The sequence below is a fragment of the Phaethon aethereus genome, assembly GCF_964289735.1.
Source record: "Phaethon aethereus genome assembly, chromosome: 15".
In the NCBI taxonomy this organism is placed as follows: domain Eukaryota; kingdom Metazoa; phylum Chordata; class Aves; order Phaethontiformes; family Phaethontidae; genus Phaethon; species Phaethon aethereus.
Genome location: NC_138591.1, coordinates 8,136,956 through 8,164,563, shown reverse-complemented (window position 1 = coordinate 8,164,563; position 27,608 = coordinate 8,136,956). Strand labels below are relative to the sequence as shown.

The window sequence follows — 27,608 nt, the reverse complement described above, 5'->3', positions numbered from 1 at the left end:
CCGCGCCGCTGCGCTCGGCTCCGCGGGCGGGCAGGCAGGCAGCGCCGTCGCCGCGCCCCAGCATGGATAACAAGCCCCTGTTGCAGGAGCGGCCCCCCGCCTATAGCCCCGCCGCCCAGGGTGCGGGCTACGATTACGGGCAGAGCAACTACGGCGCCATCCCCGCCCCGCAGCCCGGCTTCCAGCCGCCCCCGCCCTACCCCTACCCGGGCGCCGCGGCTGCTGCAGGTGGGTCTGAGGCGGCGGGGGAGGGCCGAAGTGGGGGCTGGGGAGGGCGAGGGGCCCCCGACGTGTGGAGGAGCGCTGGAGACCCGCTCCCCTTGTCCTTAGGGCGGGGGGCGGCTCGGAGGAGGCTCTGTCCCCCACACGCCCCGGGGGCCGCAGGCCCGGGCGAAGGGCCGTGGCCTGCGCCGCAGAGGGGCTGGGCAGCTCTTGAGCCTCTTGCGCGGGGCTTCCCTGTCAGGAGTGCGGCAGTTGGATCGTCTCGGTTTTCACGCTTAAAACCAGCGCAGGGAGGAGGGTGCGCAGGCGATCCAGGTGTTTAAAAGCGCCACCTCCCTTTCCCCTCCTTCCCTGGCTGCCTCCGAGGTGTAACGTCGTGTTTGTGTTCTGCCCTCCCCAAAATCCCGACTGCGTTTGCATGCATCCCCCAGCCCTGTGGGTTTTCCACCGCAAAACAATGGCAAAGAGACGCAGCTGCGCTAGCAGTAAAACAGACCCCAAACTTGCACTTCTCTTTGCGTGCACTTTACTGTACTTTGGTTAATGTTTGTTTTTTTCTGATACACTTCAGTAGTCTTGGAGAGACTTAAGCAGGTGAGTAGATACAGTACTTTTGTTAACTGACTTAATACTAACCTCTGTCAAAGAAAGCAGTAGCCTCTCAGGAAAGACTCGGTAGAGTTAAGGGAATGCTTCAAAAGTTACTAAAAATGCACTGAATAGGGCAGACGCTGTCTCAGTCATCAAGCATTGGGTTGAATCTTGGGGCCATAGATTGATTTCCTGCTAATAACTTGGAGCTTTTTTCCTACGACACATATATTACTGATTATTTTCAGTTTAACTTGCAGTAGTGAGATGTACAGATGCATAACTTGCCTCAAGAAAATCTGAGAACTGTGTCTAAGGAGAGAAGTTCAAAATGGATTGTACCTGGGCAAAATGTACCTTAACTGTATGATTACCCTGCATACATGTAACCAGCCCTTTTAAAAGCTTTTTTTTTTTATTTTTAATGTTAGTGCAGTAGTTAAGAGCTTGTGTTTTCAAGCTACAGCTGTTAAAATGATGCATTCAGTAGCTAACAGTGTGGATTTTCTGAAAGTTTTTTTTCCTGTGCTGTGCAACCTGCTTCCTTTCCGCTTGCATCTTATCACTCCTACCTCTCTCCAGTTGTAAACTTAGTGTATGGAAGTTAAGCTGCAAACCAGAGGAAGATCCATTCTGTTTGAACTAGTTTGCCTGCTGGAATGGGATGTACCCGATATGTAGTGTCCGGAAGTGAAAGCTGGGACCATTGTTTGTTTAAACTGTTTCTTTCCTGGTGCTCAAACAGTGTTGAAACAAATTCTTAAAGTTAATTATTAGCTCAGGGTCCTTTTTAGATGGTTAAATTGTGCTAGACACTTGGGTTTATGAAGTGGCTTTGCTATTAGATGTGCTGAGTAGTGTTTTCCAACTCTGATTTTGATAGAGCTTCTTGAAGTACTCGATCAAGACTACATTTCTGTTTATTTTTTTTCCATGTTCTGTTTCCGTACTTTTAAATTAAATCACTGTTGTTCTTTGTGCCTTATGTGAGTTGATTGAGTTTTGTTTTTTTCTTATTTTAGGGTATGCTGTTCCTCCACCGATATCACAGCCAAACTATTCGAGCACATACACCATTATTCAACAGCCTGCTACCACCACTTCTGTAGTAGTAGTTGGTGGCTGTCCTGCCTGCAGGTAAAATAGCGCTCTCATTGAGAAATAAACTCAGTCTTGGTTTTTATTTTTTAAATTATAGGTATCCATATACTTCCTTGGTTTTCAATAGTTTCTCTTCATGTGTGTATTAGAATTGAATTAACTGAATAAATTTAGCAGTGGAGTGCTGTAATTCACGTGGTATGAGCTTGTCCTAATGGGCTTGTGACAACCACTATAATTAATGCAATAGACTTTATGTGTAAACATGACTCTTTGTGATGGAGGAAGATCCGTAAGTGGTATTCTTAATGAAAAGGCAGTTCAGTCACAGGTGTGAAGGGTCAGCTCTTGAGGGGGAGGATGATGGGAAGTCCTTTCTGATGTGTTTGTGCCCAGTGATAGTAAGTAGCATGATTTTATTGTGAGGCTTTCTGTAATCTTTGACCGTAGTCAGTTATGGTTATCTGGTAGTCCTGTGGAAGGGCTTGCGCTGCTGTGGCATGTGTCACTGTTCCCAACACCCAGACTGCAAAGCCAGGAAGGGCAATTGTCAGTATTGGTTGAAAACATCAGTATCTTAAGGCTTTAAAAGAACCTCTTTACTTCAAAAGTCCTTTTAGTGCAGAAGAACAGGGAGATGAATAGATTTGATTCAAAGTGATAATCTGATGAAGTGGTGAAAACCAGAAAAAGTGGTCAGCTATTAGTTGGAGTTTCAACAAAAGAACAACTTCCCCTTGCAGATCAACAGCCATAAAAAAAGGGAAGGGAGGCACTCTGTTTCCACATTAGTGCTGTAAGTCAGCTGTGGTCCCTTTGCACTTCTCAGTTTTTCTCATCCCAGGATGTTAACTAATGGGTGAGGGCAGCCAGATTGCTGCTGGTGCAGTTCAGACACTGCTGCGCGCGTGGCCAGCTCTGACTTAAATGCAGAATCATTCCACTTCTGTTAAAATGTATGGGAGTTACCCTTGTGGCATCTTGTGAGGAGGCACTTAATACTCTGCAAGTCTGGGCCCTTGCTTATCTGTTTCAAAACATGTAGGAAACAGACTTGCTAGAATAGCTGAAGTGATACCAGGTTTCAGTGTGATGAATGTGATGGAGATTGTCACAGTGGCAGAGGTTGTTCTCCAGATGCCTTTTGGTTTTGTTAGAATTGGTGTTTGTCTGAGAGTTGGTACCTGCCTTCAAAGGTGGATTCAAATAAGAATCTCGTGCTTCGTAAAAACAGGTGCCTGCTCAAATGCCCCTAGTTAAGGCCAAAAAACCTGTAGCAGGTAGAGCTCTTGATCTAGAAGATGTGTGTTTTAAACAGTGAAGGAAAACAACCACTGAGCTGTTCAGAGGATGTAGTAGATCCTGCCACCTGAGTAATTGCATTAAAACCCTTATGCTGTAGCTCAACCAGAAGATGGGAAAGATGTTATATGTTGCTTGGTAGATGGCAGGCAGTGTGTTTGTACAGACCTTCTGGCCCTAAACCAAATAAATCTCAAAATGTTTTACTATGGAAGTGGTCTTTGCATTAACTTAAGATTGGTAGACTCTTGCTGCTATTCTTAGGATTTTTTTTTTTCTTTTTCCTGGAAGTTGTCCTGAGATGTTCCAGGAGACACCTTTGAAACAATAATTTGCAAGTATAATATCTAATATAATATAATCCTTTAGGCTGTGAAAAAAAATATTTGTGAGGAGAACTATGACACGTTCACCACTATGAGGCATAATACTGCACTGCTTAAACTGTAGAACTCTTCTCAGCACTTCTGAAACACTCCTTATCAGGGAATCCCAAGGATGAGTAACTGTATCTAGTAATGGTGTGCCATAGTCATCTTTGCATTATCACTGTTTTTTCCTAATTGTCTTTAGAGGAAGAGTCAAAGTGTCGGGGTAGGAAGGAAAAAAATCTTAGATTGCTTGTCTTTTGCACTAGTTAAGGGATTGATAGTCCGGTACTTCAAGAGAAAGGGCAGGGATGCTAGGTGGGAAGCATAGTATTAGAAATATTCATGGGAACCTGAAGAGTCAGAGTTCATGTTCTGGAAGCTTACGCTGCCTGCTTTGCTTGGAGAAAGAGTTCATATCCTCTGACTTCTGCAGACCTTAAACATAGTTCTAGTTAACTTCCTTGGCCTGGAAATCTATTTCATAAAGAATGCAACATGCAGCTACACTCTGAATACAGCACTGAACAGAAAAGTTATTGAAAGGCCATTGATAAACATAAAAAGCTATTAATGGTACATAAAAAAACTTTGCTGTTAAACTGACAAACCAGTTGTCCAGTTTCTCTTCCAGTTTGGTGCTGTGTGTGATTGTTAGGGAAGTCTATCTGCTTTAGATTGGGGGGAACAGCCTTGCTTGTGGCTGTGGAATAACATCATGAGTAGACTAAAGCCCATTGTGAGGATTTCTACCATCAGAAATACAAACTAGTCTTTTGCACTACAGCATTTATGAATGTTGCTAATTGAAATCAACACCATTTCCAACTTAAAATACATGTTGTTGAGGAGAAATAGGCAGTATTGGTCTGTTATTTAGGTAGGAGTATTTTAAGTCACGAATGATCTTGGGATTAATAAGCTATCTACAGTACAGTCAATCTTTAGACTTGATTTATGGTACGAAGTAATAAAAAGTACAAAGTATCTCCAAAAGTAGCTGCTCTACAATTATGTAGTACGCTCCTGGTCACGATGTAATTGCATTTTTTTTCTTCTATCTCTGAAGTAGTGCTGCATCTGAGGCATGACTCTCCTGTCTTGCAAGCTGTGCCTCTCACTTAGAGTTATTCATTAGTCAGATCCTCCGAATTCATCATTGGTCAGTGTTGCTTTCTAATTACAGACTTCAGTAGTAATGTAAGTTCCATCCTTCCTTGCATTATTAAAATGTCTTATGTGGTTGTAGTCCTGCTGTCTTAGTGTGAGTTCTTCTCCCAACCCTGATGTACAGAGATGTAAACTGAGTTGCAGAATCTTGTCACCTTTGTTGCTTGTAGTTGAGATCTAAGGATCAGCCAAGTCCTGCTTTTAAACTATTCTATGTTCCCAAGTACATATTGAGTCATTACAGCCACTAACTTTAGAGATGCAGCCGTGTGATTATCCTTTTAGCTTGGAGAATGCAGTCTGGCTGCTTGTCTTGTGGTCACTTTCATTTTCTTTTTCTCTGTCTTGCGTTGTTGGGTAGAACAAACTGCAAAGGAATGTTTGCTTTCTTATTACTTAACAGAAGAAAGATCCCTCTAAATATTGTGAAAGCATTCTCTTCATCTGATGTTTGCAAAAGCTGGTTCTTTCAAAATCTGGGACGGAGCCCGTGATGGACCCTGTTGGGTTTTTTTCCGGTTTAGCAAGTATTCAGTTGTTTGGAAAAAAGGGTGAGGGAAGGGATGTATTGCCACTGCATTGTGGCAGCTTTCTCTTCTGACAACTACAAAACGTCTGCTTGAAGTGTTGTAGTGGGTACCAAATCATAATAACGCTGAAGCTTCTTCCAGGACTGTAAGATGAGACAGGTTTGATAAAAACTGTATTTATTCTCGGATCTCTTACAGCCTTCTCCCTGCCAAAGTGTTTTGGGTTTTGTTGTGGGGTTTTTTTTGGTGTTGGGTTTTTGGTTTTGTTTTTTTTTAACTTGACAAAGTAGTTAAGTTCTCAGGTTTTGGTTGAAATTTTGTCGTCTTCAGTTAAGTGCGTCTCTCCTGAGAGAATAGACTCTGGGAATATTGCACTCGGGTGCTAAAGTACTTCAAAATTTCTGTCTTCTGGTTTTACTTCAATTATTTCCATCACAAATGCTGTGTGTGGTTTGATAGAAGGCTGTTCAGGGTACAGGTTTTCTATAGTTATTCACAACAACTATATTTAAACTTAAATAATAGAATTTCATAATACTTACTGGTTAAATATGCAAGGAATAAAAAAAAAACCCAACAACAAAACCAACTAGCTACTTAGAGAGCATGTCTGAGATTCTGAGGAAAACCTGCAGACTTGGTTTCTGACAGCAGGCTGACCGGTTAGAGATCCTCTTGAGTCTTGTGAGTAAAGCCAACTTTGAAATACCATTTCAAGAGTGCTATAAAGAGGAATAGCTATAATAGTGCAGCAGCTCCTGACACTGTTTTTTCTCACAGAGATGATCAGCCTGTGCTGGGAGTCAGCGTAGCTCCTTTATGCTATAGTTTGCAGCTTTTGTAAACGTTTGCTGTTCAGGCAGATTGGGGTGTTCATCCCTGCTGTGCTCTAATTTGGTGGCTGGAGCAGTTAGGGCATGAAATTCAGCAATGACTTATGCACGTGATTGCAAAGAAGAAAGCCTTGATACAGCAGACTTGAGCAGATGCCATGAGGCTGCCATTTGGAATTAGTGACTCGGATAGCTGGAACTTCCCCCCCTGCCCCAGCCTAACAGCAGAGGCCTGCAGCTGCTTAGCAGGAAGGCTGTTACCTAAGCCCAGAAGAGAGGAGGTAGTAAGCCTGTTAATAGCGTCCCAAGTGAGAACAGCGTAGCTCTTGCTGTTTCTGAGGATTTTTGTTCTTCTGGTCTGAACCGATTGTGGGCAATAATCAAACCCCATTTTTTCTAATAAATGCAACTTTATGCAATTAATAAGATACAGAAGGAATATATTTCCTAATGGGACACAGTCTGTCACTTGGCCTGAGTTGATAGCGTGTTTTTTTTTTTCTTAGTGTCAACGTTTGTCGTGGTGTCTGTATTCTGGTAATGAGGATTTCTTTGTAGCAATGAGTTGTTGTGGGTGAGAGGAAGAGACTGGTTTTGTTTGTTGGTAACCAGAGGTGATACTGATTTGGCCATGTATGCAGATCAGGTGAGGAAAAACGACACCGGGTCTCAGTCTAGTTCATCATGGACAGACATCCACCATCTACAGAGAATTTTAACTGGCATGTGTAGCCTCATTTGTGAGGCTAGGCTGTTGGTGTGAAGCCATGAAGCTTGCCTCTTCATTAGTGTGTTCTCGGAACTGGAATTAAAGCAGTGATCCTACTGCATTAGAGAAGGCTGGTGACTTGCAGGCATTTCAAGACAGACGACAGCTAGATAAAGGCTGTTCCCATTGCCAGAATTTTTCTGCCTCTGCAGACAGCCCTCTCTATAAGAAGTGGATTGTAAAGCATAAGGAAGTTCAGATAAATCTGCAAATATTGTAGCGTCTCTTACTTGAAGGTGACTTTTAAAGAAAATTACGTTTGTGTGTATGTACAGCTGTGTTGAGGAGGGCAAGCCGGTGGCTATGTATAGGTTTGGGCTCCTTTCTGTGAATATGGATCAACAACCATTCCACATGCCTTCAAGCTGAGGCTAGAGGAGCTGGCATCTCTCTTCATGGAAATTAAAACTGTGAGCATCCCATCCTTACTCAGTAGTTGCGTATATAATTGTCAGTTCTTTTTCTTCTGCTGCTTGCAGGTGAAATTTAAACATGCTTAACCTAGCCGCTGTTGTTGCGTTAACCAGACAGATATAAAGAAAAGCTATCTATGTTTGTTTCTATGTTCAAAATTAAAGATTTAGTGTGCAGCTTCCAAAGTCTGTGCTTGTAGCTGGTCTGATGCTTCTATTGAAATCTAAAGTTAAAGACTCAAACCGCCTTTGCTTGATCAGTGAGGGAGTATCTGTGTAGAAGACAGCTGGAGACACCCTTAAGTGAAGCACAGCTTCTTTTCAGGCCTTGCAGAACTTGTCGTACAACCAGACTGCCTCTGAGCTGGGGTGACCTTTTGAGCTTATTTGTAAGGGATGAAAAATGCTGATAAGCACACATTTAAATACTGTGATGTAGTGTCAAGTCTAAAAATGCATGTGTTAAATTGTGCTGATGCTGTGCCTGCGGATCTCATTATTGGCCCTCTGATACTGAGCTTTTGACTTAAGATATTATTGTTTTAAGTCTTACTTTCAAGAAGGGTCTTGTCTGAAAAGTAATTTGGTTTTAAATACTTGTCAGTGGGAATAATTGACCTTACTTTATGGTGTTGGCGGCTGCAGTCATAGCTTAAGTCCAAGACGCTGCTTGCAGTATAAATAAACCTTTCCACTTTATTTTTAGATTGGGAGTGGTGCAGTTATAATCAGCTTTTATGTGGTTTATGCTGTAGAACAAAATTTATGTTTGGTTACATTAGTGAATCTACAGTTTGAATATGGAGTCTCGATGTATTCTGTAGCTCAGGTAAGCTACACAAGCAAAAACTAAAATATTCATATTGTCCTTTATAAAAGGTATTTTTTTCTCCTTCTAAATTTAGTAACTGGCTAAGCAGTGATTGGAGAAGTGTTCATCCAAAATTAGGTGGTGACACAAATCACCAGAAGCCAGAAGGTGTTCTTGTCGTTAATGCCGTAGTAGTAATCACAGTGCTTGCTATAGATGTGATAGGAACTGTCTCTGAAACAACAGGTATGTTATGGTGGAGGTCACACAGATACAGTTCTGGTAAGCTTTCCAAATGCGAGTCACTTGTAGCTGACTTGGTCTGCTGCTCGGCCGTACTGTCCCTGGTCTTCCTCCGCCGCTGACCCAGCAGTGCTCCCTGTGGCTTGCTTTGTCCCTCGCTGGTCCTTTTCCCTGCCTCTGGTGTTGAATGTAGATGGCCTTTCTTCTTTTTAATTGGCATTTTGCATTACCACAAAACACTTCCTGAATAACTCTGTTTAGGGGGAATGGAGTTTAAAATAAATTCTATTTAAAGTGTCAGGGACATCTGCTGGCCAATAGACTTGGGCCTTGCAAGCTGATTAAGAGGGCTGATTGTAATGGGTTAGATAATAGCAGTCATCTACGCTTGGGTTTGCAGCTGCTTGGGGCTGACCAGAAGTACCCTGATTGATCCCTCTCTAATGTTTAATTAGTGGGCTTATTCTTTAAGGTCAGATCAAAATTAGGCTGCTTATACTCTTAACTAAACACACTGGCTTACTTGTCACAAAGGTAGACTTCAGGGCAGGAACTAAATATGGAGTTATTGAGAGACAAGGAAAAGATTTAAAAATGGTAAGAAAGCAAGAGTTGAATGCCTGCAGGAAGGGAATGCTCAATCTGTGTGAATGAAAAAGATGGCTTTAGTGTAATAGCAAAACAAGGCAGGAAACACAGTACCCTTCGTGTGCTGTGTACTGCACTTAGTATGCATTTTGGCAGAATCATGGAATGGTAGGGGTTGGAAGGGACCTCTGAAGGTCATCTGCTCCAACCCCCCTGCCAAGGGGGTCTGGTTACATGTTCCAAAGTAATGTTACTTTTGGTGTTATGGAAATGCCTGAAAAAGGGACTTTGCCTTTCTTGGATGAATCTGTAGTACTGAAAACTGCCTAAATCTTTAATTACTTGGAAACATCTAGATTGTGTCTGAGCCTCTTGGTACATAAAGTATGTTACTGGGTTAACCTGTGGAGAGGAGGAAAGGAGTGGCCTCACCTCCTGAGCTTCTACTGCCAATTTTTATTTGATCTGAGGGTGCTTAGCATTTCATGCATTTCTACAAGTGCAAATTGCCATATTCAGCTTCTGCATGCAGGCTTGTAATTTTTGGTTGAATGCTCGTGTCCTTTCTATCACCGTGTCTGTAACCAGTCTGGCTATCTAAGCAGTTTTGAATCACTTTGCATTTCAGTCCTACTAGCAGATTCTTCCCAGGAGGTGGCACTTCCTTGGTGTCACTGTTACTTTTCCCTGGTGAATGAAGTCAATGGTATCGGAGCCTTGTTTACTGACTCCATTCTTTAATTGCAGTCTAATTTTGAGGGTCACTTGCAATGTTGTTTTACAGTTTTAGCGTCCAGATACGTGCTAGGCAAAGAGGTTGTACAGCCAAGGAATTATGATAAAGCTTTCCTGTTAGCCTAAAGCCATGCTACATAACTGCCCCATACACAGTAATATGCTCAGGTACAACAGCTAGTTGGAAGTTTCTGGAAGCAAGGGTTAATCGGAGGCTCTTCAACTCTGTTTTAAAACTAAAGTCTAATAAAAGCATCTCTGCTTGGGCTAGTGTGCTCTGGACCTGACTCAGCAAGCAGATTTTGATGTTTCCTGGCACAGGCTAGTAGTATAACAACTGGTTTAGGATTAGGACTTGAAAGTTGAGTAGCAAGCATAAGTTGATGTGAGCTGCATTTTCTTTACTATTTTTCTTCCCTTTTGACTCTCTCTCATTAATCCACAGTTGTTTTTTTTTTTTTTTTTTTAAAAACAAGGAGGGTCAAAGTCCTATATACAGGAGTCTGGATGAAGCATTAATAATCCAGAGTTTATGGGAAAAGTTTACTTCATGATATGCCCCTGTTGATATTTGCCTTTTTTCTGGTAGCGACAGTGACTGCTGTTCTGTACATAATTTTTCAGTAACTCCTTCTGTATTTCTTTCCCCGTCGGTACTACCCCCACCGACTGTTTTCCCCACTGGTATTTCACTTTGCTGGGGAATGCCCTATGGTAAGAGGGGAAGGGAAGCAGGCACTGCTCCCATGGTCTGACGGGAATCCTGGGCTAAAGTTCATCGTAGCAGAACTCTAGGCACAGACTAAAAAGAAATACTAACTAAGCTGGGCAAATCTAGTGCCTGTAGTTTCTGAGTGCTGTTTGCTGAGGTGATGCAGGGCAAGTGCTGTGAGTCAGTGACTAACGCGCCAAGACAAGGGTGAGTTTCTGCTTTGCAGCAGAAATGGCCTGGCTCCTTCTTGTCTGCTGGCATATAGTGTAATTGGTCAGCACTTTTGCTGTAGAGGTGGAAATGTGTGGCATGCCAGGTGGGGTGTATGTGACGCCTTTCTCTGACCCTCGTAAACCCACTGGACATACTTGTCATCAAGGCAGCAGAAATGTAAAGGCTAGTTGATGGTACACAAAGCTGTGTTCATCGTTCCCACATGAAACACTCGCGATATCAGCTGGATAGAGGTGAGCATTGCCAAACCTGACCTACAGAAGAAAGCTCTGGTAAACTGCATCACAAAGACAATTAGGAGTGCTGTTTCTTGGAAACTTGCTCTCGCTGTTGCAGAGTATGTCTGTAGTTGATGATCAGTATTAAAACTTGTAGTAGAAATACCAGAATTGAAAGTGGGATTCTGTGTGTTAAGCCCCTACATTCTGTAAGTCAGCAACTCATTGTGGCAAGAGTCAGTAGTCTGAATCAAATACAAAACCCTGGTAGGTAAGCTGGACTAACTGATATGGGATTCTGTTTGTTTAGGTCTCATCAGTGGAGACTGTCATATCCTTTTGCTGAAGAAATCTATTTAGAAAGGAAAAAGTTCCACTGTTACCTTACGGTTGGTTCCTTAACCATTCCTTTTGCTTCAGTTGGAGAATAAGATACTACTGATACTGCAACTACTGTACAAAGTACTCAGTGAATGTTAGGGTTTTTTAGTATTTCTAGTATTAATAATAGTATCTGTGGGTGACATGCCCAAACCAGTGTCCTTTACAACCTGTGCTGACTGTATCTGTGTGGTGAATATGGCAATTCCATCCTGGAGAAAGGTGGCTTTATGAATTTAGGCAGTATCACAGCTACTTGTTAAGTTTTATTTTAAGCCAGTGTTGATACCTGGATTTGTGACTTGGTGATAGAGATATGGGAATAGGAGGTGAAAGAGTTGGGAGAAAGAGAAGTGAAACTTTTCCCGTGTTTAAAGAAGCTTTCCTCGAGTGCTTTAGAGCTGTGGGGAAAAAAGGTGGTACCTACACCACTGAAACTAATTCCACAAAATGTGTTCCAGCTCTGGGAAAAATGGTAGGAGGTGAAGTCCTAGAAAGTTTGTCATAAAAGCAGAACACTTCTGCAGAAGAGCTGATCTCTTGCCGTTCTTATCTCTCTGGACACACAGATGTCAGTGTTCAAGAGTAACCTTACGTTGTGTGGCAAAATAAAATGCTTGCACTGATAGATGGAGCCCCGGTAGTGTGCATGCCTGACTTACAAGGAACAGAGGGGTGATGTTATGCTGAGTTTGTAGGAGTAGCCACAAGGAACAGCACAGGCTACAAAAGCCTGAGCTTTGGGACACTTGTGTGCCGAGGTTAGAATAGGTATGGTGATTTGAGCATTAGTCTACATCTTTTAACTTGTTGTCTTAAAAGAGTGTTATTTGAGGATATGAAACTATAAAACTACTGCTGGGATCAATTCTACCCTGGCAATACCTTTATACCAAATATAAAGATTACTTCTATCACAGGAAGTCTGTAAACGGAAATAAAGTTCATTGAAAGGAGGGTACCGATGTTGAAAGCTTAAGCTGAAAATGAAGTTGTGTAAGCAGCAAAATATCAAGAAAGCTTTGAAAAGTCTTTGACTTCTCAGGATGGTTGAGGGGAAGGAGAACGGTTCTTCAGTTGTAATGTTTTAGCAAATTGCAGCAAGGAAATGGTCTCAGAGTCTGCATCTTCCTTCACTCTATCTACATATACAGTAAGTTGTCTGTGACTGCTCTGCAGGGAAACAACAACTTGTTGGCCTTGGCACCTTCCTTGTAGCATGTGCTTCAAGGTCACTTAGCTCTGTTTCTGTTGACTTTCACTGTACCAGGGAATCTAAGACGACACATCTTGTTCAAGTGTTTTGCTAAACTCCAAATTTCTACTGTTTAGTATAGCTGCCCAAATTTCTGAAGTCTGAATACTCAGGCTTTACTCTCTCTCCATTTTGGGGGATGTTTGGATACAGCATTTCAGAAGGAAGTCGGGGCTGAAATTAGAAGTCTGTTCAGGCAAGTTTCTGTTGTCACAGAACTCTGCTGAACCAGGCTTTCTCATGTAGGGTAGTCGTTCAGTTGGGACTAAGCTGGAGCCAAATGACTTAAATAGTAGGTTCTCTTACTGTAGGGACATCAGTTTTTGGAAGTAGAAACCAGGAATACCTACCGAGGGTTATTTTAATAGTGATATGTGTTTGGCCTTTGGAATTCTCTAGCTACCAGAAATAAACTTGTTAAACAGCTTATGCAGCTTATGACAGTAGTGTTGCACATCTGAGCTGTTTTGGTGACTTGGAAATCTGAATGGGAGTAGTTTGCATAGTCCTGTACACACTTACTTAACTGGCACCTTTCACAACAAAGTGCTGCCATTTGAAGTATCTTTCACTTGAAAGCTACAGTTTTAAATTTTTTTTTAAGTTTTTCTTACCCTGCTAAATTGGTGAGAGCCTAAAATGCCCAGTGCATCTAGCCTGTTGCATGTTAATTTTATTGACTTGTGCCCTCTGAAGAAAGATATGCCAGCACAGATATCTTGCTTAGTGAAAGCATGAGCTGGATGTTTTACCAGAAGCCCTTAACCAGCTTTATGCAAGTCTCTGCCCATTCAAACCTTTCTCTTAGGAAGAAGCTGAGGAAAAAGCACCAAATCATATAAAAACATTCAGAAAAGAAGGGTGTTTTCTTTTTTCTGAAAGAGCTTTAGTGCACATACACTGTGGGAGACTTGAGGTTGAATGAACTCAGAGGGTTCACCCTGGGATAACTGTGGAAACTAGATGGGCAAAGCATATGACATAAGTGTGACTGCTGCCTGTTGTAGAAGACCTAAAAAGCTGTGAAATGGAGTTGTTTGGTGTGCAATAAACCAGTATAACACCGCTGGTACAGTTAAGTCTTTAGCACTGTATCATTCCAGAAGAGTCAGTAAATTTTTTTTAAAAGCAGGCTTCTTTTCCTTTTTATGAGAGTAAATGTTAGTGACACAAAGCTTGAATTCTAGAAAAGTGTATCCTCACCTAAACAGAAAAACTTAACCCCAGGAAGGGCTAGCAAGGACTACAGTTTGATGCTTGCTTACAATCTCTGTCCTGAATGTATGATCTTTTCCTGTGTGGTTACTTGGCAGGGTTAGTTGAGCTAGGATACAAGAATACAAGAGAAGACCCATGGCTTTCAGATTCTTTAGGGACCTGAGCTGGCTGCAGGGGCACAAGCTTTCTTGTTAAAGCCTTCTGAACTGAGAGTGCTGTGACTTGTTCCCACACCTGTGTGTATTCTTCAGTGTACTTGCATTAACCAATGTTTGGAGTTGATGCAACTGCTCAGAGGTGTGGTGCCAATGTAAGTACCTGTCCTGGACTGCAGTGATAGAGAAAGGGTTGCTGTCTGAAACTGAACAGCTAGTTTGAATTACGTACAGTCTGATCACTGGCAAATTTCCTGTTTTTCTTTAAGTGATATAATTCAAACCTCCTGCTGCAAGTGATAAAAAGAAAAGCCCTTTAAAGGGTAAAAAAAAAAACCAACCCAAACCCTTTGTGCCTTATCTTGCTATATGAAATGCTGTGTTATTTTTGTGATCTGGCAGTCACTAAGTAGTAACTTTGGGGCAAACTTGGTGGGTGTCCTTGACTGAGTCTGTTTTCCATTTTTACAGGGTTGGCGTGTTGGAGGACACCTTCACCTGTCTTGGTGTTTTGTGTGCCATTGTATTCTTTCCAATTGGGATTCTGTTCTGCCTTGCACTGAGGCAGAGAAGATGCCCTAATTGTGGGGCAGCTTTTGGCTAAGGGGATGAACGTGGACATGCTTATGGAAGCTACAACTGTTAGCATACTCTTTCTAATGTAAATGTCATGTACAATCATTTTATTTGCTTCAGACCTGTTTTGTAAAGTGTGAAGAAATTCAGTCTCTTGCATGTAGTTTAAACTTAATCTTTTATGAGCATGTGCATTGCAAAACATGAAAACCCAACTTGTTTTCCATGTTTAGTGGCACCTGTTGACAACAAATAAAACTGCTTTTCCTTTTGCAATTCTCAACTTGTGGCTGGATTATTAAGTGACTAATGTGTCTGACAACATGTAAAGTGGAGTTAGTTTAATCCTAGCTACAACAGAGGATAAGCATTTGCCAGAATCCTTATAAAGAGAGACATGGTTTAGGACTGTACTTGTTAAAGTGCATCAGATGCCTTTGAGGAAAGTGTTGCAAGTATTGTGTTGCTCATGGCCCCTCTCAGTCTCCTGAAGGTACTAGTAATAACAAACCAAAGAGCCCTATTTTAATGAGTGAAGGTTTTGCTTAGAGATACCCATGACCTCTGAGGGCTGGAGGAACGGGTAGTAGTTCAAAGGCACCAGCAGCATGTTCTTCTCTAGAAAAAGAAGCTCTGGCTCTACCAAGTAAAAGCTGTTCTGAGTAAGGATCTCTGCTGTAGTTCTGATAACTCAATTATTAAAAGCTTGTGCAGTCTAGACTGACTTGCCTCTAACACACTTTAGAAAATGGGCTCAGGTATAAGTTATGCTTCTGAAAAATCAGTGTTTCAAAATAGAGTAAGAGATAGTGATGTAAGGTTCCATAGCAAAGGCAGTGTCCCCAGCCTTGAACTTGAAAGGTGGAGTTGAGAGGAAGAGGTGGAATGAAGGGACTCTACTGCTGTAGCCAGCCCATGCTCATATACTCTTTTTTGATATTAAGTAACTAAAAGGCATTTCACATGACTTGAATTCACTGTTCATAGTAGTAGAAACATGCACAACAAAATAAACATCTGTGGGCTGCTGTAGGAAACATGTACCTGTGGAAAAGAGAATGATTAATCACCATCAGTAATGATGATATAGACTTTATAGACTTCAGCCAGTGGGTGGGAAGTCACCTGAACTCTACAGTGATAGAAGCACCCAATGGTGATGCAGAGGGAAGGGTCTGTTCCTAACATTCTAGGCTAATTTCTCCTACAGTAGTGATCATCTCAGAGGTCTTTTTAGGCAAGCTAGCTCCATTGGATTTGGGAAATCTGATCCTGAGGCAACAAACTGTGCAACTCTGCTTGTGACTAAAGTTAAAAGTGGCATTTCACTTAACTCAGATACACTGTACTGTGCCAGCATTTATGCCATGGTTAGGTTCCTTAAAAAATTGCAGAAGCTTTTTTGTGGAAGGCTGCAGTACTAGAGTAAAACTTCAAAGACAGCTTTTTGTACTAGCATTTGAAGAAAAAAATCATGGCACTGTTTCATGATGACTTTTTGAAAGACTAAAGTTTTACAATGTGTTTTAAAGAAAAATCATGGAAGGATGTATTGACAGTACAATGACAGTACAACATTAGAGTTAAAATAGGTTTATGTTAACACTTGAAAATTTCTATCTGAACATCAAGCAACACATTACAAATTGTCTATTCTTAAAGGATAAATATTTATTTATTATCTAGGGTGTCTTAAACAAAATAACATATCATCACTTTATACAGGCAATTCTCTATTCTGGAATAAGGCAGTTGTTCCATTGTTCTGTTCAGAAGAAGAAAAAGATTACTTTATTTAGCAGGCTTATGTTTTAGAACTTACCATTGCAGTTTCCAAATAACAAGTGCCAAGGATTCAGATTTGTAAGCTATAAGTAAGTTACACTGGTTTACTAGAGTATCCAAACTATCTCTAGTATTTTTACAGTTCCTACTACAAAAAAGGCATACTGTAATACCAAGCCAAAGTGCTCAAACGTTAGCCCAAAGCAGTTAACTCATTAGAAAGTATAGGTTTTTAAAAAAAACAGAATCCATTCTAGTATGATTCTATTGTACAGTAATTAAATTTAAATAAATCTTTAGAACAAGTTTAGATAGTATTTTTCATTACTGAAAATGGTGTTTATAAGGAGAAAGTACATGTGTGTGGACTGTACGTTCATCGAATAATGGGTGCTGATCTGTCATTTGTTACTGTTGGTCTGAGTTTCACAGTTGCAAAAGGATTTTCTCCACTGAAAAGAAATGCACAAAGTTAGTGGGAGGCTTGCTGCAATACAGAACCAAATTTAAGCCATGCAGTTTCTTCATCCAAGTTCTTTGAAGACTAAGTTACAGTTTTAGACTGAAGGATTCTGTGCAACTCCTAGTTTAACTTGTGTTTTTAAAACAAGCCTACATATGAAGACTTGCTTTGCAGCGATCCAAACTTGGGAAGTTAATGCTCAGTTAGAATTGGACATTTTTTTAAACAGCTCCCAGTCAAATATTTTTGTTTTTAACACTCAGAGACATAGTTTACATCCTGCTGCCTGTCAAACTACTGGAGAAACACTTATTTTTGCGGAGGGCCTGTGCGTTGTATGCCACTTGATGCCACTCTTGAGAAAAGTGCAACCAATTTTAGCTGTATGTTGTACCAATGCCTAGGAAAGGTCACAGTAATTCAGGAAAAACATCCTTATTTCCCCTCACAATCAATACAATAATATAAGGCAATATAAAAATCAACACAACTTAAGTAGTGTAAAAGCTGTAAAAATGATACCTTAGAAAAGGTGGTTTTATAATGCCATTCATATCAGGTTTCTGTAAAAGAAAAAGAAGATATTTACAAAAACATGCTACAGGTGATCTCACTATCCTAAGGAAAACAGACCCTATCATTCAAGAAGGCTAAAATATTCAGCCATTTAGACTAATTATTGTGTGGTTCAGTTGAACTGTGGAGAAGTAGTTGTGGAGGGGAGAATTACCTCAGATCATCAAAATTAGAAAGTTAAATGGCTTTAGCATTACCTGGGGTAATTTTTGGTGGTGTCATGGCCCATGTCCCCCCCCATTTAAGGTCAGTGATCACCTGAAGTATAGCTGGGCATTTCATGGGTTAAAATAGCAAATGAAGTGTCACTGCAACAGCCATCAACCAAAATCAAAAGGATGGAACTACTTGCAGCACAGATATCATATCATACTGTTTCTGTAGCATAATTTATAAACTGCTGTTGTCACAGCAAAATGCCAAAAGTAGGCTCGGAGCAGATCTTGCAGAGTAAAGATTGAACAGTCAGTGTAACTGTAAAGTCATGAAGTTAAAAAAAGCAGCAACCAGCATAATGACATATTAAAATATTAAAAGCCTGAAGTGAGGGCAAATTTCTGATCTAGAGGTTTTTTTTATACAAGCTACCATGTTTAGCTATTGTTGATTTACGAAGTACAAGTTCACATATGTCCTGTGACTTCTGCAACTAGTGGTGGTGAGTGAAAAAAGCAAGAAAGCAGCTGATGGCATGTACATGCATAATTTGCATTGTTTGTAGGGGAGTGATACCAAAGGGGGAATAGTTTTGCATAGCTACTGCTAAGATTTCATTATAATGAAACTGTCACGTCTAAGTGTACAATCAGAAAAGGCTTGTTTTTATAGCTACAGTTTGCAGTGTACTTCGTGATGAAGCGCACTTCATTCTGGCGAAGTTCGGATAGCCCAAAGGTGACAGAGTCGCTCTGTCACGGTGCTGCTACAGGATGCAGTACTTCAGGTGTGGTAAAATGGGGAACTGTTGCAAAAGTATTACCCTTTACAAGCCTGTAATGCTACATGGAAGTTTGGGCAAACGGTTAATTTCTACTCCCCCACTCCCCCCCCTTTTTACTAATAATCATACTTAATGACAGATTTCAAACTGCAAACTACTCGCATTGCTTCTAATAGGTGCCAGGTAGCATTCAAAGTGAAAATGTAAATATACATCCTTGCACTCTTGCACTCAGAAGCAGGAATATACAGTCGCCTTTTATCAAACAGCTTGACTTGTACTAATCATTCAGTCTATGTGGCCATTTTAATACTTAAAATTTCACTGTTGAACAAAGGCCTGTAAGTCTTTCCTTTTCCGCTACCCTGTCTGTTGCACCAGCAGTTCCTAGCTACCATATTCACAATACCATGACGCAGATGAAGAAATCTCTGTTTATTCAAGACCTACATCAGCAGGATACTTAAGCATGTGCTTAACTTGTGATTCCAAGGAAATTGCTCATGTACATCAGTCATAAATAGACTTAGACCTTAGAATTAGGCTTAATTAGCCCCTAAAATTAATTAGAACGAATGCCTGAATTACATGCCACTTCTTACTGAACACCAACCCTCAAAGCTCTGTCAACTACTGTCTTTTTCAGTTGATATTATTCTGCATAGTACTGTCCTACATAACACAGCATCAACAATTTAACTTCCTTATCTTTCCGTCTTGAAATCCCAACCTATTTTTCCTGTGTATTCTGAAACAAAAATAAGATGCCTTAATGAATCATTTCCTGCTTCTGCATAAAAGACACCAAGCATACTGTTTTACATGTATGTATATTCTGGACGAGTCTACAAGCCAGCCTGGTATAATGTTGGGCTTATTTCCAAAGCCTTACAGTGGTGTGGGGGTTGGCAACTTGCACGGAAGCAGGAAAGACAAAGAAGCTCTGCAGCTTTCCAAAAGAATGAATGTAAATAGTGACTTCAGAGCAAAACGCTTGGGTGCAAGTCCAGCGTCTCTTCTTTACGGTTCTCTTCCTTATTTTGTGTGGCAACAGGTAAGAAGAATCACGGACTTACAGTAAAAAGGTAGCTGCTATGAGTTACAGGTTACCTCCACAAGAATAGTTACTTTATACTCCAGGATTCATCTTTTTAATCTTGATTTCCCTGTGGAAATTTAGAATCTCAAAAAAGATGTATTTGTTTTCCACTCATAAGAGGCTACAAGCTTCCATTCTGGCCTCAAAAGAGAATATACTGTTCTAATTAGAATTCTGTCCTAGTCTGTCAGCTAAGCGATCTGCCATTCCTCTTGGTTTTTCAGTTCAACAAGAACATTTGTCCACAAGCCTTAAGTATTCCTAAACCCTCTCAACTAATACCACAGAACAACACAACCCTTAAGGTGGCTGCTCTTGAGAACCAACTGAGGACAGTTAGCTGTACTAAAGATAGCAGCACAGTACAGCGACACTGAGACAATTTACCAGGTTGGATAATTGTAAAGCTGTATAGTAAGTCACCTTTGACTTGTCACAGGGCAAGGAACTCACTGCTTGCACGGCAACTTCCACAGGCCGATACATCTTTTTTAACTATTGCGAACATAATTACCTGTGAAGGACACCTCGGTCCCACAGGTCTCAACAGCTAGCCGTAGAATAAATGAACCAATGGATAAATCTGACATTGTATAGTTGTCACAGCTCATTGCTTCTTTGTCTAAAAATGAAACCCACAAATGCGTCAAAGTATAGATGTTCCCAGATTCTTGATTTGAAAGTGACTGAAAACTAAAATTTAGATCTTATTTCTTGATACTAATTTCATGCATTGCAAAAGCTTTATTCCTCGTAAAAAAAACATTGTCCTAGAAACACAATATCACTGCACAAATTATGTGCTTCCTACAAAACAAGGTTCATTACTGAGAAAAAAATTACTTGAATGTGGGTTCACACACATATGTGGGTTAAATGTGGGTTAATGTGGATTAACAGTGTGGGTTAAATATATGCTAATATCAGACTGTTCTGACAAAAAAAGTCAGCTAATCTTCTAATAGGAGTATTTAGATTTTAAAAAAATAATATCCCAAAACATTGTGGTCTAGTCTAAATGGGGTAAGATCTCTGAGATGAGAGCTTCGTAAGTCCCTGTCAAGCAGCTTTCATCCTTTGGTATGAAAGACTCTTAGCTCTGCTCCTAGTTCTTCATGCATTTTAAGGAACAGAGATTTTTCTGTTACAGAAAGCATTTGCTGTTTTTCCCCTCTCTACCAGAGAAAAGATACTTTTTTGTTTCAGTTTCTGCATCTGCAAGAGATACACACTTCTGCTGACTACAGCCAAAGTCTGTGTTGTATCTATAGCTGCTCTTCTGAAATAGCTGTAGAGTGGCTTTACAAAGCCAAGTACAACTGGAGGGAACATTTCCGGAAGGCCTGTATAGCTGAACCTCCAGCTATTTTTCACATTTTTAAATATTTGTAAAGTTGAGTTCTTCTTTTAAGAACTAGATACAAGTCTATGATATGATTACAAGAGCAATTTCTTTGAAGACACACTATTTGCTCAAGAAAGAAAAATTAATATAATTTCATTTTCTCCCATTTATTAAAGTTCTGTCTTTCTCCATGCTTCTGAAATGCAGATACTAGTTTAAAATCCAGATGTTACTGACAATTAATATAATTTGTGTCATACTTGCGTCTTTCCAATGGTAGTTTTTTTTCTAGAGTTCTAGAGTCATGTATTGGAAGTTATATTTTTGTTATTAAGTGAATGTTTCTGATTTTACTTATTTTAAGTGTTACATTGACAAGCAATGAGAATGAAGAGACCCGTTAACCTCCTCCAATGCCTAATATCTCTAAGTAAAAAATGCTGTAGACACACCTGACATCCTAATAGTAGACTTAAATGAAACAGAGGGAGAAGAGGCTTCTTTGAAGTCAATCATTGTTTCCTGATGCCTTTCCGTTTTACAGGAGTACCATTATAAATATTCTGTCATCCTTTGACCTTAAATGGACTCTTTCACCATTAATCAAAATGTGATGCAACAAGCTTCCAGTTTCTGCTTTTTGAGATCTTTTAGTTAATCTTACTTCCATCAAGTACAAATTTACAAAGGCCGCTTCAATTTCTACTGCATGATTCAATGAATTACTTAGAAAGCAAACATCTGTCAGAAGGACAACCCAAAATTTGCTTAGATGTTACATACTGATATACAAAATGTTTTAGTTGAACTGATAAATAATAAAATGTAAATTTTTTGGCTATTGGGAGCCAACTATAGGATTCCTGACCTCTGAGAAGTTTGCTATGGTATCTACTGGTGGAACTTTGCGTCCTACTCTGTTACAGTCTCTCAATTTTAGCAGTGACAACCATACATATATATGTATATACACATATATATAAAAAAAAAAAAATCACAAAAGTTTTTTTGCCATCAAGATGTGATTCTGCTTCAGGAGGCTTTCTGAAGAAAGTCTCAAGAACATTTCTCATTAGATACACATCAGCAAAATACTTATTTAAACAAGCAGCAAGAAATGGACTAGTAATTGCTTAATTTGATTAGTCTTCATTTTGAATCATTGTTTGAATGCTGACTTAATAGCAGAAATACTAGCTTTATATAGCACTATCTATTCATAAAAATCTATTTCTACTCAGCTATGATTTTGCTGAGTATAGACATTAGTTAGTACATACATCCCTCAGCAACATCCACAAAAACAACACTAACTTTCATGGGGTTGTGTAAAGCATCCCTGAATACAGAATTTATGCTGCTTTAAATCCCCTGTCCCACTCTAGCTCCAAAAATCACTTAAGATGATGGATTTGTACTACTTCCTGCAAGAAATTCTTTTCATGTTTCACAGATTCCATTCCCGAGGAGTTTGCTATGCAGAGTAAGTCTCCTAGTACTCTTAGTTATATCATCCCTGAACAGTTCTTCTCCCTTCCTATTACTACAGATGGACTGAAATGCCAAAAAAAGTGATACTCCTGAAGACAGCTGCATCGAAGGGCCGCTGAAGTCAAGTACAGGTAGCTAAGGTAGAATATTCCAGGGCCTCATTTAAGAGCTCAGTTAAGTAGGTCAAGAAAAGCAAGCAGTGCAGAACATTTGGATTCATGGTGTTGATGACTTACCGGACCTGCACTTTCTGGCCTGTCAGTTGGTGTTTTAACAGTAGTACCTTTGGAGGACTCCGTTCTTCTATCTGTTTGTGAAGACCCCAGATAGTCTGGCGGCGGGAGGACAACATCACCTTTTTCCACAAGATTTACAGAGCTAATACTTCGGATTGGTGCAGGGCTGCAAGACAGAACCCAATAAATAACATTTTCAGTTCCTATAATAAACCTGTCTTTTACCTTTAGCCCCAGGAAAGCACAAAAGTGCATGAGCTGAAGGTTATGAAAGTGTACAATCCCACTGAAGTCAGTGGGACTCTAAATTCTAAAGTTGGGGTAAAGCTACTTCTTGGGTCTTTGTGTAACCATTAGAACATGTTAATGTGACCAAGGCATCATACCACCGACTATTAGAAAGTATTTACTGTATATGTTGCTGAATAACTGAACGTGAGCAGAGAAATAATATTTTTAATAAATATTAGAGAAGATTTGATTATTTCTGGAAGTCCCACCCCGAATGTTACCTTGGCACCGGGACAAATGCTTTTTCTTCTGCTGCTTCTTCCAGTGGCCTAGTATACGATGATGGAAACCATCCTTTTCTGTAATGGGAAAGCTTTTCAGTTTCATATTATATAAAATTGGAAAGATCTTTCAAAAGACAACAGTGGAAAAAACAGTTGAGTCAATGAACTGAGATTCAACTTTTAAAGACCCAATTTCTGATGATACCAAACTAGTGTACAAAATCTCCCTAAAATAACTGCAGTGATTCACCTTATAGAGAGGCTCCAAGTCCCCAGTCAATGACAGCCAGCAAAAAAGGGGGAAAACCATTTACTAATATCTGCTAACAAAATCTGAGACACGTTTTTCCTTCATATTCAAATTGGGTAATAAATTGATTATCTTACACTTTAGTTGAGTCATGTTCCCCGTAAAGCCAGCCATCCTTTTCTTCAGCTACAAGAAGTGTGATGATATCCCCCTGTGCAAAGCTAAGCAACGTCTTGTTACTTCCAGCAGTATGTGGGAAGATGGTCTTTACTTTTTGCCTTTTCATTATATTTAGTCCCGTGGCAACAGACGTTGAACGTGATAAACTGGCATCATCTGAATTCTCTGTCAAAAAGAGAAAAACAAAGCAAAAAAGAGCAAAATTAGCCTCACACTAACAAAATTAAATACAATTAGTAGTCTGACAGAAAAAAAGTACAGTGCAAATAAAGTTCTGAGACTTTGTACTGCTTTGGTTTCCACTTAGACACCTCTCAATTATCTGCCAATGTTTCTTATCACCATGAAGTGTATTTATATACAAACACACCCCCATCACAATAAAGTTGAACCAACAGACATAAAAAGTCACGTTAAGTTTTAACTTGCTACTACTTTCCTCTTTTGGCGTGAAAAATGCTAAATATTTACAGCCATAGAAGACCTTTGAAAATTTCCCTTCTAAAAAAATGTAACTGCATAAAAAGTCCAAGATTTCATTTTCAAGCACGCCTAGCACTCAACTTCAACTGAACTGATGACAGTTGCAGGTACTTGGCACTTTGCAGACACCAGATGTTTACCAGAAGACAACTTAAAGGAGGTCTCAAAATTGTACATTACTTGACTAGTACACTATTGTTAATGAATTTTTAAGGAAGAAATGCTGGAATTGCTATTGTCACATTGAAGAGTTCTGCATTTCTTATGTTGTGATCTAAGCTTAGTTCTTTCCCTTCCTTCCCTATAGCAGAGGAAGTAAAAAAAGGAATATATTAGAAACTTAGAAAACAAATCTTAATAGGACTTTACATTTCGGGGAAAGAACTACAAGACTGCACGTTTTGTCCCATGTGCATTCTTCCCTAACTGCTACATGCTCTTAAAGGTTAAAGGAAACCACAGCAAGATTGTAACAGTAGTTTATGTTTATTTGTGTGCACTGAAATAATCACTTAGATTTACCTTGTTCAAAATTATAGACTGTATTCTTCTGATAAGACTGGAAGTCATAGAAGCAGTTAAGCTGGGTTAATCAGGGTCACACAGAAAGTGATTAAAATAGAATCTCCCTATCTTGACCTGTATTTTATTGCGAACAATTCTTCTCTTCTTGTAACGCATACTTCTTCTGTTAGTTAACTTCTATAAATACTTTTGTAAAGACCATTTTCTACTCCTCTGTACATCCTGGAAGTGACATCATCGTGGCAGTCAAGAAGTCCTAAGATAATTTTGAACACTATAGTATGTCATTTACACTTCCATAGTTTGCAACAGTGACACTCACCTGCTGAATTATTTATTTTTTCAGAAGATGTCTTTGGAACCGTTGCAGGATTGTTAAACATATCAACTAGTGGACTAGTGTACGCCCTACCTGTAGGAGCAGGGGGCACCTTTGACGCATTTTCATGATGAGGATAAAAATCATTTCCAATCTAGAGTCACAAGAACAACAATATCACAATACTGAGGAGACAGTGACAACTTATTTGTGACATTAAATTCTAGAAAGCAATGCTTAAATATTCCCAAATGATACATCTTTAGACCTATCAGAAAGTCATGTTCCTATGAAATTGCAGACAGAATAGTTTGTAAGAAGCTTCTGTGCCTTGATAATCCTTTGTTAGGGGGAATGCTACGATAGTCCTTTTTTCCACAAATAGCACAGTTACACCTAGATAATATCTAGGTTTTTTTTTTTTAGAAGTTTACTAAGATTATTTAGAAATTCAACAACTAATGGTGATACAACATACAAATAGAATTTAGAATTTAACTTGTACTCTAATATGCTGACAAGAATCATGAAGGGAAGAAGGAAAAAGGAAAGAAAATAGAAAATAACATTTTGTTCAAGTTTATATTGAACTACTGAGTACGTAATTACTATTATTTACAGATAAGAACATAGGAAATGGAATGGTTAGAACCAAAGTAGTTCTGAGGCTGGGCTCTGCAGAAAAAGCCCTAGGCAGCCCACAGAACACAGCCTTGCCTGGATCTGTGCTTCTGCCTACTACACTGTGTGTCTTTCCAGTAGCAGAGCTTCAGCTTAATGATTTTGCTTTCATACCCAAACCCAGTATATTCCACAGAGGTACATTATAGCCTTGATCCCAGATGCTTAGGTACAAAAGCAGCTAGTGAAGCCACCCTGCTCCTGTTAGAGAGAGAGAACCTTTAACCCTCAAAGAACAACATACCATGGTATTTCTCTCTATCATTGGTGAAGGCTGTGGAGTTCCCGATACTGGAGTGGAACCAGGTGTCCTTATTTCCTCTATCATCATTCTGACTTTTTCAGGCACTTTGGTGGCATCACTACAGATTTCCTGCCACCCAGGCAGCTTGGATTTTAGGAAGTCCGCACACTGCATCCAAGTTTAAAAGGTACTTGTCAAAGATAATGCTTTTTCATAAAATTGTACAGACCTACTTGTTAGTTTTGATCGTACCAAAATGAGAACACCAGCAAAATGGAAGCCTTTTAAAAGACTTCCATAATAATGCTTTGAAACAAATAACATGTTGTAGAAAGAGATTGTTCTTTTTCAGGGTCAGATACGGTAACTACCTGATCAGTCCACACATTTTTTCTTAATATATGATTTTTAAAAAGTCACAGTAATCCTTTTTTGTTGCTATAATACGTTTAAGAGAATACTGTATTGTAAACATTTTCTAGGAACCGATCACCAACACTTGTCTGGCACTACGGTGTTCCCAAGCGCTATCTTAGCTACATATGGCAGTCTGATCTACATACTGCAGGAGACACTGAAGATCTATATAATGAGATTTCAGGAGTTTCATTTCTGTTTACACTCATGTCACTGACCTGAATGTGATAGAATTGCATGTGCTGGGTAAAGCTGCAGTGCTTGTCAACCAGAAAACAGAACCTTCTTTTTTCTTCCAGTAGAGCTTCTCTGCAGCCTTCTGCAATAAATCTCTGAATATCACTCTGTCGAGAGCTCACAGTTTCCAAATACTAAGGGGAAAAAAAAAAAGAAAAAAATCACAAACTGTCTCAGTTTTATCTGATGCTATATGCAATTACTGAATCAAACTCCAAAAGCCTTAGAAAAACTTTTTGGAAAGGCGGGGTGGGGTAGGGTGGCTCTACTTCCAAGTCTTTCTCTTTTCATGCACACACCTACCTCCCTGTATCTCACCAGGTAAATGTATATTCTCATTACAGGCAATCCATAAACTACTTAGGGGGTGGAGGGAAGTGAAGCAAAACAAGAAACAGTCTTTTAGCCTCTAAATAAAATGCTGCAGTAAATAAGAACATGACATTTAAGCAGCAACTGTGCTGAGCAATTTTAAGGCCACAGGTGTTCTAATTAGACTGATTACCTTCATCTGCTCCACAGCAGTTACATTTTCTCTCAAAGCTACAATGAATCCCTCATCCATTTTAGAGAGGGAGAAATAGTTACTAAAAAGACTAAATTTGTCTGAGGTTATGTGGATTCATGGCTAAACTGGGATTAAATGCTAATCCCTTGAATTCTCAGTCCAATACCTTAAAAAAACCCCAGCTGTTATGAATGGAGCTTAAAAAAAAGGTAGTAAAAAATAGGTACTAGTACTATTTATGTTTACTGTACTTTGCTATAAACAAAGCTTTCTTTGAAAAGAAAATTAAAATAGAAAATATGGAGGAAAAAATATATAAGCTACCACAAAATAAAAGTATTGTGCAAATAAAAACATCAACAGCAAGTATTTTCTGAGAGATAAATGACAACCAGAACATGACTTACTATTTAAAACAGTTTCTCTTCATTGCCTTGCCATTTCTTATGTTGCCTCAAGATGGCGATGCTGTCTTACGAGCAGTAGGAAAGGCAAGACGTGACAACAGAAGTTGGCATGTGCATGCTTTGGTAAATTAATTTATAGCAAATTAATTTGCATAGCATAACTGACGCCCTGTGTAAACCTCTGCATAAAGGTGTAGTTACAGAAGTACTTTAAAAAAAAAAATCGTGTATTAAGTAATGGTCAAGGGATGAAACCTAGAAACTGAAGCAGAAATCTCTATGTAGAGCAGAGCAGTCCAGAGCTTAGTTTCAACTGGAATACATACTCTAGGAGTGCCTTTAATATAAACCAGCTTTGAGGAACCAAAACTGTATGTTCTTTGGGACTATAGAGTTCAACTGTGGCCAAACAACTTACAGCGGGGTTACGTGTATTAACTAATAACGCTTGCACACACAAAAGTGTGGTAAGCTTCAGAAGT

General features: G+C 39.7%; 2 protein-coding genes across 2 annotated transcripts in view; one reads left to right on the top strand and one right to left on the bottom strand.

Moving 5' to 3' along the window:
- Positions 1 to 62: 62 nt before the first annotated feature.
- Positions 63 to 14,453, top strand: BRI3 (brain protein I3; the record flags this gene model as incomplete). Its single annotated transcript, XM_082006583.1, has 3 exons — positions 63 to 228; positions 1,836 to 1,950; positions 14,321 to 14,453. The coding sequence occupies 3 exons, from the start codon at positions 63 to 65 to the stop codon at positions 14,451 to 14,453; spliced, it is 414 nt and encodes a 137-aa protein (XP_081862709.1).
- A 2,133-nt stretch (positions 14,454 to 16,586) lies between these two features.
- The window catches only part of BAIAP2L1 (BAR/IMD domain containing adaptor protein 2 like 1), a gene marked incomplete at both ends in the record, with an annotated part of 42,621 nt that continues 31,599 nt past the window's right edge, over positions 16,587 to 27,608 (bottom strand). The window contains 8 exons of the mRNA XM_082006496.1: positions 16,587 to 16,662; positions 17,196 to 17,236; positions 22,361 to 22,526; positions 22,873 to 22,950; positions 23,263 to 23,470; positions 24,636 to 24,786; positions 25,558 to 25,725; positions 26,193 to 26,345. Of these exons, the coding sequence (XP_081862622.1) occupies positions 16,587 to 16,662; positions 17,196 to 17,236; positions 22,361 to 22,526; positions 22,873 to 22,950; positions 23,263 to 23,470; positions 24,636 to 24,786; positions 25,558 to 25,725; positions 26,193 to 26,345 (1,041 nt within the window). The remainder of the gene's footprint in view (positions 16,663 to 17,195; positions 17,237 to 22,360; positions 22,527 to 22,872; positions 22,951 to 23,262; positions 23,471 to 24,635; positions 24,787 to 25,557; positions 25,726 to 26,192; positions 26,346 to 27,608) is intronic.